The following is a 13,450-nucleotide window of genomic DNA, read 5'->3' on the forward strand; positions in this document are numbered from 1 at the left end:
ATTGAAAGACGAACTTTGTTGCCGGTTGTCGTGGTAATACAATGAAAGTTTAGATGCGATCACCATAGAAATTCAAAGATGAAAAAGCCTGGAAGGAGGAGGGATGACTAGAAACGATTTGGTTGGCCGTTTTATGTGTGGATTAATTGTCGGAGTAGAGGTCCTTGTGCATTTCAGGTAAAATAACAACTCAATGCTTATATCCCTGGACAAAAATAGCTAGCAACAACAAGCTAGCTAAATAGGACAAATTAGCTAGCAAGTGCAAGCTAACTAGCTAAATTGCCACACATGTTTAATGCTTTTCGACCTGTCCCCAAATGAATGTCATTGGTTCAGGGATTGTTTTGATATTTTAACCTGCGTGTCGTGATCGCGTTTGGTGCGGGGGGGGGCAAAATAAATTTATGCACGATGGCGCACGCGCGCAGCCGGTTTGGTTTCCGAATTAGGCTGAAAAGATAACGGAAAGTTCAGTATTATGCTTCTACTGGATGATATGTTTAGTCGTGGTTTAGCCCTGCTGGATAAGGTTAATCAGGCCGTGTAGAACCAGTCCTTTCGTCACATTGGTTTGCGCTTCATGGTTGTCATCAGCTTGACCACCTGCAGCAGTAGGAAGGAGAAACTGAGCTCAAAGACACCAATCAACTTCATCGCTTCCTTTGTGTTCAGCCCTGAGGAGATGGGGCCATCTGCACTACTGTCAGGGGGTCCGGTCAACTCTGGGCCATCTGCACTACTGTCCAAAAAAATAAAATAGATAATACTTTGTTTTTTAGTTTTTTAAATACATTAATGTGGAATTTTAAGAGGGATGAGGCATGTGAATAATTGGTGGTTAGAAGTAACCGTAGATTCTCAAACAGAAGGTGCAAACTGAAGGGAATTTCTGCTATCCACGTTCCAGTTCTAGCTCTATGTTTGTGTCTCCCTCTGTGTGCTCCTGTCAGGGTCTTCAGCATGGCCTAACTGCTCACTCTGAACTGTGAACACGCATTGTTACGCAATGACACCATCTTTCAGAATACTAAGACGGTTCTGACCTAGCGGGTGTGAGCCTGGCCCTGGCCTGGGTGAGCCTCACTGATTAACCTGCCATGGTGAACTCGGCGAAGGCCACCCTCTCTAGCAGGGGTGCGGAGCAACTCGTAGGGCTCATCCTTCAGGCTGAGGGACAGGCGGACCGCCTTGCTGTGCCGTAGCTCTGCCAGGCTCCTGTGCCGTAGCTCTGCCAGGCTCCTGTGCTGTTTCCTCGGGTGCTCATCCCCCACCTGGCACAGAGGAGGAAACATAGCAATAACATACTGAAAACCTTAATGCTCTTCTACAGACAACACAACCTTTAAATGTTTTAAAACATAGTAGACATTTTACTCTGGTTAGTGTACATCCTAGGCCTAGTCCTTACCTGGTTGCGGAAACAGCTGTGGTACATGAAGGCCAGACGGTGGTGGATAGTGGCAGCTCTGCACTGGTAGAGGGGCTGGCGGGCCGACTCAGTCTGCAGGTAACAGTACTTCAGAGACTTCAACATGGTCTCCTTCACCTCCTGCTCAATCTGGCAACACACAGGAATGACAGCTTTATTACGAACTACTGTGCTCCTATACACATGCTCAAATAACCATTTGACTTGTGAAAAAACACTAAACACTAAAACTATTTCACCTAGGGCAGCATGTAGAGTTTGTAAGGTTAGTTAACTTAGACATATTCCATTCTGTTCATTCACCTACTATAAATCTCTCCAAGTGTGGCCCATGGCCTCTTACCTGTTCCTGGTCCTTCCTGGACAGAGGGGCAACTTCTTGCAGCAGAGTGGATAGGCTGAAGTAGGTTGTGGACAGCTCCCAGTTGACCAAGTCCCACACTGCAGGGTGGCTCCCTCTGGTGGCCAAGGACTGCATAGCCCTCAGGTAGGTAGTCTATAGCCTGGAGAGGATCTCTGCTCTAAAGATCTCCGTCTATTTTTTAGAGCACCACATCTTAGTGAAAGCCTAGCGATTTTAAGTTGAATTGTCCTAGTTAAAGCCACCCCCCAAAAAAGAAAGAGATCTTATGCAACAATTTTCAAAATGACACAGAAGTGACTGGCACAAAGATAAGCAGATCGTACTGAGGAAAACTTACCGTGGAAAACAACATGGGTTGGTAGTCATTGAAATCATTATATGTCTACTAAAAAATGATATGGTTGTGGTACCTTATTGTAATAGAGAGCTTCCTCTTGGGAGAACTCTCCTCTTCTCAGGTCTGCAGACAGCAGTGGGCCTGGGCAAAGATCCTCATCAGTTTGCCTGTGTTGCACAGCAGCAGAGAGGTGTTGGTGCTGTAGTCGATGGCCTCAAAGTTCTTCATGCCCTTCTCAAAGCACGAGAAACTATTATTCCACATCTCCTGTTTAGCTATAGATACAGACTTGTTCACTGTAAAGGAAGGGGGGTTAGAGTGAGGGAGAGGTCTGTATCCTGAACCTTTAACTGGAAGAATGATATCATGTTTGTGAAATATTTCCTATTCATAAATGAATTCAACAACCAACCATTTACAAAATCATCATCCATACGTGATAGGCCAGACTGACTCCCTACCTTCCTTCTTATTCTGCATGGCAGCAGCCTGGTTCATGTAGAAGACTCCTATCTTGTTGCAAATGTTGCCCGGTCTCTTCAGCACCTGGGCTAGCTGTTCAGGGCCGTGCTCCTTTACCACCTGGAAGTCAGCAGCTCGTAGGCCGCCTCATAACACTTACTGCTCACAAACAGCTAGTACTCTCGGTCCATGGCCAGATCACTGGCCATATTAAAGGCTGGGGGACAGTCACACAGCAAGAATTATCTTTAAAAAATAATAAAATAAAAATTACTTTTATTTAACCAGGTAAGCCAGTTGTAACAACAATAATGCACTGAATTTATATAGAGGATCGGTAAAGTATTGACATAGTAGGCATTGTAATGTTAGTGTTTTTTTATGACAGGTTCTTGCTTTTGAAAAGCACTACATTAAAATGGCAAGACCTATACATTCTAAATAATATTTAAACCTTTTGGGTCAATTGTGAACACATTAGGAGGGACGTGTTATATGTTAATCGTTGAAAAGTGTGCAAATGTCTCCTCACCCTGGCAGCTGCTCTCTCTGTGCAGCAACTCCTGGTCCTCGTTGGTCTGGTAGCTGGACTCCTCCAGGTAGGCAGCACGGTTACTTGCATTCCGGGCCAGCAACAGATGGATGTCCCCACACAGAGACAGACACTGGACGCGGAACAGTAGGCATCTGCAGAGGGAGGAAGAGAAAATAAATTAAGTAAGAGTGGTAGACGGACACACTGATCGTAGTACCGCAGGGTTAACTTGAGGTAACGCAAGAAAAGTTGAACCCTATTACAACAGGTTGCCTACCTTATCCATCAGTCCAACCTCCGACAGCCACTCTGATCAACGTTGACTACAGCATGCTTAGGTGAGCCGAGTCTGACTGTGGCACTGCAGGGTGAGTTTGATGTAGTGCAGGGACCGGCTGTTCTTCAGCAGGTTAGTGGCAGCGTCTGACAGTATGTAGTAGGCCGTGGGCGCCTTGAAGAAGAGCTGCAGCTTCATACGGTGCTGCCAGGACCCTGGGATCATCCCTGACCGGGACAGATGCTTCAACCAAGAGAAAGAGAGGTTGGGGAACAGAGAGAGACAGAGGGGGAGGGCGGGAGAGATAATGTGATATCTGGTGGTAATATAGATATATAGGAATAGAGTATAAGGAGGAGAAATGTAGGTATTTACTAGGGACAAATTCACATTCACAACAAGGAACCTGCTCATTATGGTATAACAACATTCATTATCAATAATGTCATATAGCTGTGCTTCAGAATCTTGATGGGGTCCGTGATGGCAAACCTCTGTCCAGGAGAAGTGTGATCCCTTTCTCTACGGCCTCACTCCCATCCTAGTACTTCAGGGGAATGGGGGTGTTCTGGGTCAGCAGCTGGGTGGACACTCTCCTTCTTAATGCTGCCATCCACTGCTTTCAGGCACTGCCAATCACATCCAACAGTTAGAGCTCACGGAACATAGCATTTAGTGACAACCATTCCAATAGTAATCACTACAGTAGAGACTCAACTTTAAGACATAGCTGAGGACATGCCGACATCTTTCCTCCTTGTTTTGAGACACGGGAAATGCATAGATTGGGTGCAATATGGGAAAAGAACAGGATTAATTAATTGTCAAGATAAAACATCCAAGACTCTAATAGTCACTCCAGGTAGTGGCTAGTTTCTAGTTACTGTAGCTATGTCAAGGTTACATATCAACAAGGTCACCCAAACAGAGTAGCTAGCGACAAATGTGTGACACTCACACTGATCTGATGAGTGGACTTGTACTTCTCTAGAACAGACAGCTCCCCACTGATTTGATAATAGCTACAGCTTTGCTATCATCCTGTGGGTCTGAGGTGGTACTGCAGGAGCCATTCTCATGACTGTCCTCTGGTACATTTACATTTTTACATTTACATTTAAGTCATTTAGCAGACGCTCTTATCCAGTAGATCTTCTTGAGCCTCCTCGTCACTGTAGCTGCCCTCAGAGCCCCCCGCCCACAGCAATGTTCTGATTGTCCCATAATGCTTCCTGTTCTGGCTCTTCTTCAGCATCATGTTGCTAGCCACTCTGCAAGAACAAGAATGCACATTCTACAAAACAGAATGTATAGTCTGGGTAGCCTAGTGGTTAGAGTGTTGGACTAGTAACCGGAAGGTTTCAAGTTCAAACCCCCGGGCTGACGAGGTACAAATCTGTCGTTCTGCCCCTGAACAGGCAGTTAACCCACTGTTCCTAGGCCGTCATTGAAAATAGGAATTTGTTCTTAACTGACTTGCCTAGTTAAATAAAGGTAAAATAAAAAAAATAAAAACATTTGTTGGGACTAATTTGCCATTAACGCATTGACCGATAACACTGCGCGTTGTGCACTAGTTTCAGGTATACTGTGTTGATACCGTACCAGGTTGCAGGCACCTACTTGTAAAGAAGCATATCCACAGGCAGGGTGTTGGGGTTCTGGCATTTCTCCTCTGCTGCTTCCTCACAGAGAGTGATGAGGTCATACAGCTTTACGAGGTCACTTCCACTAGCCGAGGAAACACAGAAACAGGCCAATTCGATGAAGTAGGCCTAGTACCACATAGTATTTACCAGGTCATTCTCACATGTATTTTGTAAGTCGTACAGTTAGTGTGTTGTGTTGTCTCCCACCTTTGAAGAGCCAGTTGGTATAGCCCTTTTTGGTGCAGTTAGACTTGAGAAAGAACCAAATGTTCTGAGCAATGTCTTTCACAACCATGGTTGAGAAGGTGGAGTTCTCAAGATCAGGGATGTACTCTGTTTAGATCATCTCAGATTACTGACCAAAGAACAATCAGCACTAACATTAAAATAGTATTAAATTGTGAATAAAGTTACTCATTTGGGCAGTAAAATCAAGGCTTATTTACATGGACGATGCCATTGACTTGAAAACACATGACGAGCTCTGGGACATTGCACATCAGATTGTCCAGCCAGTAGTCAATACCTGTGAGAATGTTGATTGGCTTGAGGTTATTCCTAAAAAAATAAAGGACCTTCTAGGTATTTTTTAGGGGAACATTGCTGTGGAACAATAGTAAACCATCTGAACATTTTTATATTGACCAACATGAATAATGGCCATTGTTCCCCGTTTTTCGTGATTCTGGCCTGAGCCGCAGGCTGGGTAGCATCCTTCTCCAAAGATAGGCATGTTGGAGCCCACCAGCATGTGGATGTCCTCAAACATCCACAAGATGTTCCTCACAAAGTCATTCCTCAAACCCTGTCAATCAAGTTGAGGGAAAAAAGTTGATTGGATACTTGAATTGAATAGATTTAACTAATTTACAATCAAAGAAACAAATGCTAACAAAACAAAATAGAGAAAATACACAGCCTCCTGAGATTGTTGATGAAGTTTCTTTATCACTAGCCGACATGACTGTTCTCCCCTTTGTTGAACAACGTGGTAAGGTTCTGCTCTTTGGAAGCCACTTGTCCCAATGGATACTTGCTGTCCATGGGAACACTTTCCTGTAAGGAATGGACATACAGTCACAAAGGAAGAAACTGAAACTCAACAAGAGCACAGCAAAACACCAGGTACTGCACCAGGTACTGCACCAGGTACTGCACCAGGTACTGCACATTTCCATAAAGTGTGGCCTACCTCTGTGTGCTGCGGCCTCCTCAGAGTCTGAAGCAGTGCTGATGAAGGTAACAGGCCAGGAGGGACCAAACTCCTCCGCCCCACACTCTGTGGCTCCATCACCATTTATTCTGGCGAAGACATTGAGGAGTACAACCATTAGGATTTACTCTGGCTCAAATAAGGTTTTCTTGTTTCTATTGCAAGTCTTTTACATTGACAAGTAGGTTAGAAGTCCAACCTCAAGTATCTCACTTGTAGTATTTGAACTTGATTTTTGGTACCAGTGTTCTTTACTCTTCTTTTTCCTCTGTCACTTCTGATCTATTACCCTCTGGTAAATCTCCATTAGCCATGTCCAATCTCCTCTCTGTGACATAGTGTAAAAACAGAACATACAATCAAATGTATTTTTTACAAGCATCGTCAATCATCCAGATATGAGCTTTCTCACATTCTTCATTGACATTTAAACAGGCTTCCTCTCCACTGGCTGTCTAACTGTACCTGAGAAGAACTCATGAAGAGCCAGTTCATCTAGAAGGAGAGTCCTTCCCACACGGTGGACTGCCATACTGACATGGGACTTGCTGTAGGGGATCTTCTTTGATGTTCTGAATAGAAAGGAGAATGAGACCCTTAGGTTCACCAAACAGTTTTGATTACCAAACAAGCCAAATACATATTAGCAGAAGCAATAACAATACAACATCCTTAGCTGTTCAGTGGATAGACCTAACTCAGAGTCCTACACCACATCAACATTATACCTAATGGAATCAATTAAATCATAAGCCATCCCCAAACTGGAGCAAGGAGAAAGTACATGTACATGAGCACCTTGCAACAATTCAGTGATGATGCATACCACCAGATATCACATCTCGTTTTGAGGGCTGAATAACCAGCGCTTCACCTGGAGAAAGGCTTGCTCTTGCTGCTGGACCCTAGTACAGAGGTGCCTGCAGGCCCACGTTGGGGACTCTCCCGTAGCCAGTTGGCAGGAGGCAGCTTCAGATCAGTCTTCTCCTGTAGTAGTGCATAGGCGGTGGGTTGAGGGGCAGCAGAGTACTTCACTGCACGGTTCTTTATTTCGTTGTTGCCCTAGGCACATCTCCCGACTCCTTTGACACATGTAAACAAAGGTGGCATTGATGGTAAACTGAGTTCACTTGTCTGTTTAGTCACTGACAACTTGATTCAATATGACAAGTAAATAGTTAAATTATTGTGTAGATATTGTGATGTTAGCTACAACTAACTAAATACATGTAAATATCCTATGTACAGTTAACTGTCCTGTGCAACGTCATGAAATAACGTGACCCTGCAATGCATGCATTAACAGATCGCAAACTGCAGTTCAAAGCTAGCTAGCTATTGCTTACTTGCCTGCCACTGTCGTCCCCACTGTCATCCACTTTTTCACTTCCACGGTCTGGAGGGACGCCATCCTCTCGGTTCCCAATCCCAGCTGTTGCTGAACTCATGTTCTATCTACAAGCTAGCTCCTGGCCACACAAACGAATGCTGTCCAAGGGGTACCCGTTCATAGCAAACTAGCTGCCTTAAAATGTCAACAACAATTGCAGTCACAAGATTGCTGCGAACTCACCACCTGCTGCTTAGTAGCTAGCTAACATAACTTTACACACCAAACGACATAACGTTATTTGTTCATGATCAGAACGATAGGAAAATTTGCTAACAAATTGAGTTACTGCTTTTACATTTCATCTCTCACTGTTTTTGCAGAACCTTCCAGACGGAAAAAAACACCACTTGCTTTAGCCGTTCTGTCCGCTGCTATTGACAGACCACACGTTATTGTAAAGCGAGGACCTCACAACTTCCGGGTAAAAAAAAAGCTAAATAAAAGACCGCATTTTCAGGATTATGAATTGAGCCAAACTCCAAATTAAACTATGAAGGGTAAGTGGCTTTTAATATAATACAACAGGATGTGGTAGCTAGCTGTTACATAACTGATATAATTGGATTTGGACAAAGGCGACAAAACCATTTAAAAGAAGAGAGGTTAGGGCTGGACTTTTAGTTTGATATAAGCAGTCGGTTGTGATGTACAGTGAGAGTTTTCAGTTGCTGCTAACTTCACATGTTCAATTATGCTCTGGATATGACACTTCAATCTGGAAGTTAACTTCCAGTGAGTTTACAAAAAAAGGATACAATAAATGACATTTTCTGGATAATTTCTATTCGTTCTCTTATGTTCTGATTCTTTATTTTTCTATTCTTTACCCTAATTCCGTATCTTTAGCTACATGTAATTATGTCTTCATTTGCATATTCCTTTCCCCCCAGTTCCCTTTCCTTCAGTTGTATAATTGAAAGGTTAAATAAAACTGCCTTCAAATGAAATAGAAAACGGGGAATAAGGCGGGCTGAATTGTGATGTAACAAACAGAAATAAAATACACTTGTTTTTTTCAAATGGAATACAAATGATTTGTGATTAGTATGTTATTATAGTTACTGTTGTTTGCATTCTTCGTGAGAAGAATGTGAGAAGCAAAAGTATTATAAACCCTGTCCAGGTGGTCATATTTGTGCTTTTCTTTACAAAGTTTCAACCTTGTTAAAATGACAAAAGGTGGTAAGAAATACTCATCAATGGAAAAGGATGGCAAATGGGTAAGATTCTGATTACTTTAAATCTTTCACTATTAGCCTATGATGAGCCCATTATAATTGCACTCAACTTTGCAGATACTGACAAATAAAGTTATTATAAAGACAGCCCTGTACCTTTTCCTAACAACTTCATGTCTTTCAAAAATGTGCAGTTGGCTCATGCAGGTTTACCAGCAAATGACACCAGTAAACGGGAGACGTGCACCAGCACAGGGTATATGATGTCTCAGAGTGAACCACTACCTCCAGCATCCAGCACAGAGAAGTATCCCAAGATCTTCATCAACACAGAACAGGTTGGCAGTGTGCAATACATTCATGCAGACAGTGAAACATTACTCAAAAGTGTCTACATGGTCTTGGGTTGTTGTGCAATCACCTTAATTTCCATGAAGATGATTACATTTATCCATTATACAATTGACTAATAATTGTTGGCATAACTATGCCAAAACCTAGGTGAAAATGTGATATATCAATTAACTATTCTCTTTACAGAAAACCATGGGAAGAGTCTATCCATTCTCAGCCCATGATAACCAAGCTGCACTGCAAGATACCATCACTGTATTTGATGATGTAAGCAATATGCCCACTACAAAGAAAACAAAGACATCATTACTGTTGTTGTCAAATCAACACTAAGGTTTTTAATAAGATAATACAACAAAATACAATTGGAAACAATACCGTTTTTCTTATGGTGTTTTTCATAGGGATTAGGCCGCAAGAAGTGCCTGGACGAGCGTAGACAACATAACTCACACTTCTGCCTGTGCCACCATGGAAGTGTGAGTGGCGTGGGGGAGACGAGGGGAGACTTCTCAGCCTATCAGACAGACTACCAGGACCACCAGGACACAGAGGGCTCCTCCACCAGCAGGCGTTTTCCCATTAACCATCTTGATAGGTCCACTGTGGCAGCTGTTGCCCAGGCAGGAGAGCACTTTATGTGGTTCGGGAGGCATGATGAGGACCGTCCTGTGCCCCTTGAAGTGCTGGCAGCTACCAACTGCTCCTCCTCATCCAAGCCGTCCAGACACTCCTACCATATCAGGCATTAGATGAATACACCATATTACCCAAATACTCTTCTTTAGGAAATCACAAAGCAACACATCTTGATAGTTCTCCAAGTGCATATAAAAAAAATATGAAACATTGAAATACGGAGATGTTAAATTGTATTATTTATACATTTCTCCTTTTACAGTAAAACCGGGTTCTTAAGGAAAGACAGATCAGACAACCATCCCCTTTGTTCCTCATTAATTAATCACATCCAGATTAATTACGTAATGAAGGGCCATCTATTTTCAAGTACACCATTTGTCACAATTGTGATGTACATAAGACAAAAGAATAAACTGAGGAGACGTTGCAGCCTAGTCTCATAGACTAGACGTAACATAGTAAACGTAAATCCGGGACACTCAAATTAGTATTATATGTTATGTTTGGTTTAACAGATGGTTACTTAAGGCAAAAACGAAAGCAGTGTATAACACAAAGGTATTTCATCCGAAAGGTTGAGAGTTTGAATCTCATCATGGACAACTATAGCATTTTAACTAATTAGCAACTTTTAAACTACTTACTAATTTTTTTAAACGTTGCAACTACCTAGCATGCTACATAACCCTTCCACTAACCCTAACCTCAACCCTTTTTGGCTAAGAGTTCCCCTAACCTTAACCTTTTAACCTAACTCACTCCTAGCCTAGCTAACTTTAGCCAGCTAGCAAACTTTAGCGACCTAGGGACCTAGCTAGAAGTCGTAACATATTATACATTTTGCAAAATCATAACACATAAGAGGAATCGTAATTCGTAACATATAATAAGAAATGGGTGATGGACATCCACAAATAAATGCATAGCATATGAAACATAACATACACTATATATAGAAAAGTATGTGGACACCCCTTCAAATGAGTGGATTTGTTATTTCAGGCACACCCGTTGACAAGTGTATAAAATCGAGCACACAGCCATGCAATCTCCCTAGACAAACATTGGCAGTAGAATGGCCCTACTGAAGAGCTCTGTGACTTTCAGCGTGGAACCGTCTGTCCTCGGTTGCAACACTCACTACCGAATTCCAAACTGCCTCTGGAAGCAAAGTCAGCACAATAACTGTTCGTCGGGAGCTTCATGAAATGGGTTTTCATAGCCGAGAAGCCGCACACAAGCCTAAGATCACCAATGCGCAATGCCAAGTGTCGGCTGGAGTGGTATAAAGCTCGCTGACATTGGACACTGGAGGAGTGGAAACACGTTCTCTGGAGTGATGAATCACGCTTCACCATCTGGCAGTCCGACGTACCAATCTGGATTTGTCGGATGCCAGGAGAATGCTACCTGCCCGAATGCATAGTGCCAACTGTAAAGTTCGGTGGAGGAGGAATATTGGTCTGGGGCTATTTTTCTTGGATCGGGCTAGGCCCCTTAGCTCCAGTGAAGGGAAATCTTCACGCTACAGCATACTGTACAATTACATTCTACACAATTCTGTGCTTCCAACTTTGTGGTAACAGTTTGGGGAAGGCCCTTTCCTCTTTCAGCATGACAATGCCCCCATGCACAAAGCGAGGTCTATACAGAAATGGTTTGTCGAGATAAGTGTAGAAGAACTTGACTGGCCTGCGCAGAGCCCTGGCCTCAACCACATCAAAGACCTTTGAGATGAATTGGAACGCGGATTGCGAGCCAGGCCTAATTGCCCAACATCAGTGACCAACCTCACAAATGCTATTGTGGCTGTATGGAAGCAAGTCCCCGCAGAAATGTTCCAACATCTAGTGGAAAGCCTTCCCAGAAGAGTAGAGTTAGTTATAACAGCAAAGGGGAGGACCAACTCCATATTAATGCCCATGATTTTGGAATTTTCGATGAGCATACTTTTGGTCATGTAGTGATCATACTGAATAAATCATACGAAATGCTTTGTGACCAGGTTGGACATTAAGGTATTCTATTCCTCTACTGATTAAGAGCCACCATGAAAATGCAAGCTTGTTATTTCGAACTTGGTCGAATTGATACTGCTACAATCCAGACAACCTCAGGCACTTACACCAGCTCAATGGCAAACATGATTGAGATGGAAAGTGTGGGTGCGTGCCTGCATGTGGTCTGCTCTGTCTTCAGCACTGCAATGCACCTACAGAATGTTTTAAGGCTAAATGCACATAGCTCCAGCAGATGGCAGCTATGTGAGTAACGGTTATTTTACTTATCTGTCATGTTGTGCATGACCTCATCAAGAAAGACGTCACCTATAGGGGCCCAGGCTTGGAAAAGAAAAAAGGGAAAGAAATCGGGTTTGAACTTTATGTCAGAGACAGGCAAATTAGAGCATCTGCATGGAAGGGAGCTTGATGATGTCTATTAAACATGCTACAACATGTTCCAAAGTCTGGCTGATTCCCTTCGGAAACAATCTGTTTCACTGTAATCACTTAAGAGGACATGGCCGACTGTACTGGAACACTGAGAAGAGGCAGGGAGGATTGGGTGTAAGGCAATGAGAACACCTGCTTGGGATGTCTGTATATTCTCTATGCGGGCAAAGAGAGAGAGAGATAGAGGGAGAGAGAGAGAGAAAGAGAGAGAGAGAGAAGCGGGCTGTGGAGCAGCTGCTCTCTTTCATTGAGCACTCTCCAGGGAGATTGTTTTTCACAATTTCTTTCTCTCCAGGGTCTTTCTATCTTGCCTGACCTTTACTTCACCGTTAGATCATACAGTATTAAAAAGAGATGAATTAGACAATGAACGGACCTTTTGAACCATCCGTTCTCTCACGGTTAGTAGGTTTGCTGCTGGAGACAGTGGATTGACAGAACATGTGTTCAGTAACCACAGGAACAAAGAAAGAGGAAGATAGTAATTTATCTTCCAGAATCGCCCTCTTTTTTAAAAATCTTCCACCCCTATGGAAGACTTATAAAATAACCAAACTTTACGGTGAGGTAAAGAATGGCAAAGATGGATCCACCTGGATCCGCGATTCATATGCCACTGTCCAATCACCATCAAATATCTTATCTACAGAGACAGTTGCACATCATGAATCAAATCACATTTTATTTGTCACATGCTCCGAATAAAACGGGTGTTGACTTTACTGTGAAATTCTTGCTTATGAGCCACTTTCAACGATAAAGAACTGGAGAATAATAATAAAATGAAAAATAGTAGCACCAGAGGAATTAAGTACACAAGAATGGAGCTATATACAGGGAGTACCAGTACCAGGTCAATGTGCAGGGGTACCAGATATTTGAGGTAGATATGTACATGAATGCAGGCTAAAGTGACTAGGCATCAGGATAGATAATAATAACAGTAAAATAAAGAACAGAGTAGCAGCAGCATATGTGTGTGTGTATGTGTATTTGTGTTCAAATCAAATCAATGTTTATTTGTCACGTGCGCCGAATACAACAGGTATAAACCTTACAGTGAAATGCTTACTTACAGGCTCTAACCAATGGAGCGAAGAATAAAAAGGTGTGTGTGTGTGTGTGTGTGTGTGTGTGTGTGTGTGTGTGTGTGTGTGTGTG

At 42.9% G+C, this 13,450-nt stretch overlaps 1 protein-coding gene and 1 pseudogene across 1 annotated transcript; one reads left to right on the top strand and one right to left on the bottom strand.

Moving 5' to 3' along the window:
• Positions 1–1,090: 1,090 nt before the first annotated feature.
• On the bottom strand, positions 1,091–7,717 carry LOC124038731 (annotated as a pseudogene).
• Positions 7,718–8,721: 1,004 nt separating this feature from the next.
• On the top strand, positions 8,722–10,046 carry tex36 (testis expressed 36). The gene is made up of 4 exons (XM_046351903.1): positions 8,722–8,882; positions 9,035–9,178; positions 9,381–9,461; positions 9,599–10,046. Exons 1-4 carry the CDS (start codon positions 8,832–8,834, stop codon positions 9,944–9,946), a joined length of 624 nt encoding a protein of 207 aa, XP_046207859.1. The 5' UTR covers positions 8,722–8,831; the 3' UTR covers positions 9,947–10,046.
• Positions 10,047–13,450: the final 3,404 nt, after the last annotated feature.

Source organism: Oncorhynchus gorbuscha, linkage group LG06, assembly GCF_021184085.1.
Source record: "Oncorhynchus gorbuscha isolate QuinsamMale2020 ecotype Even-year linkage group LG06, OgorEven_v1.0, whole genome shotgun sequence".
In the NCBI taxonomy this organism is placed as follows: domain Eukaryota; kingdom Metazoa; phylum Chordata; class Actinopteri; order Salmoniformes; family Salmonidae; genus Oncorhynchus; species Oncorhynchus gorbuscha.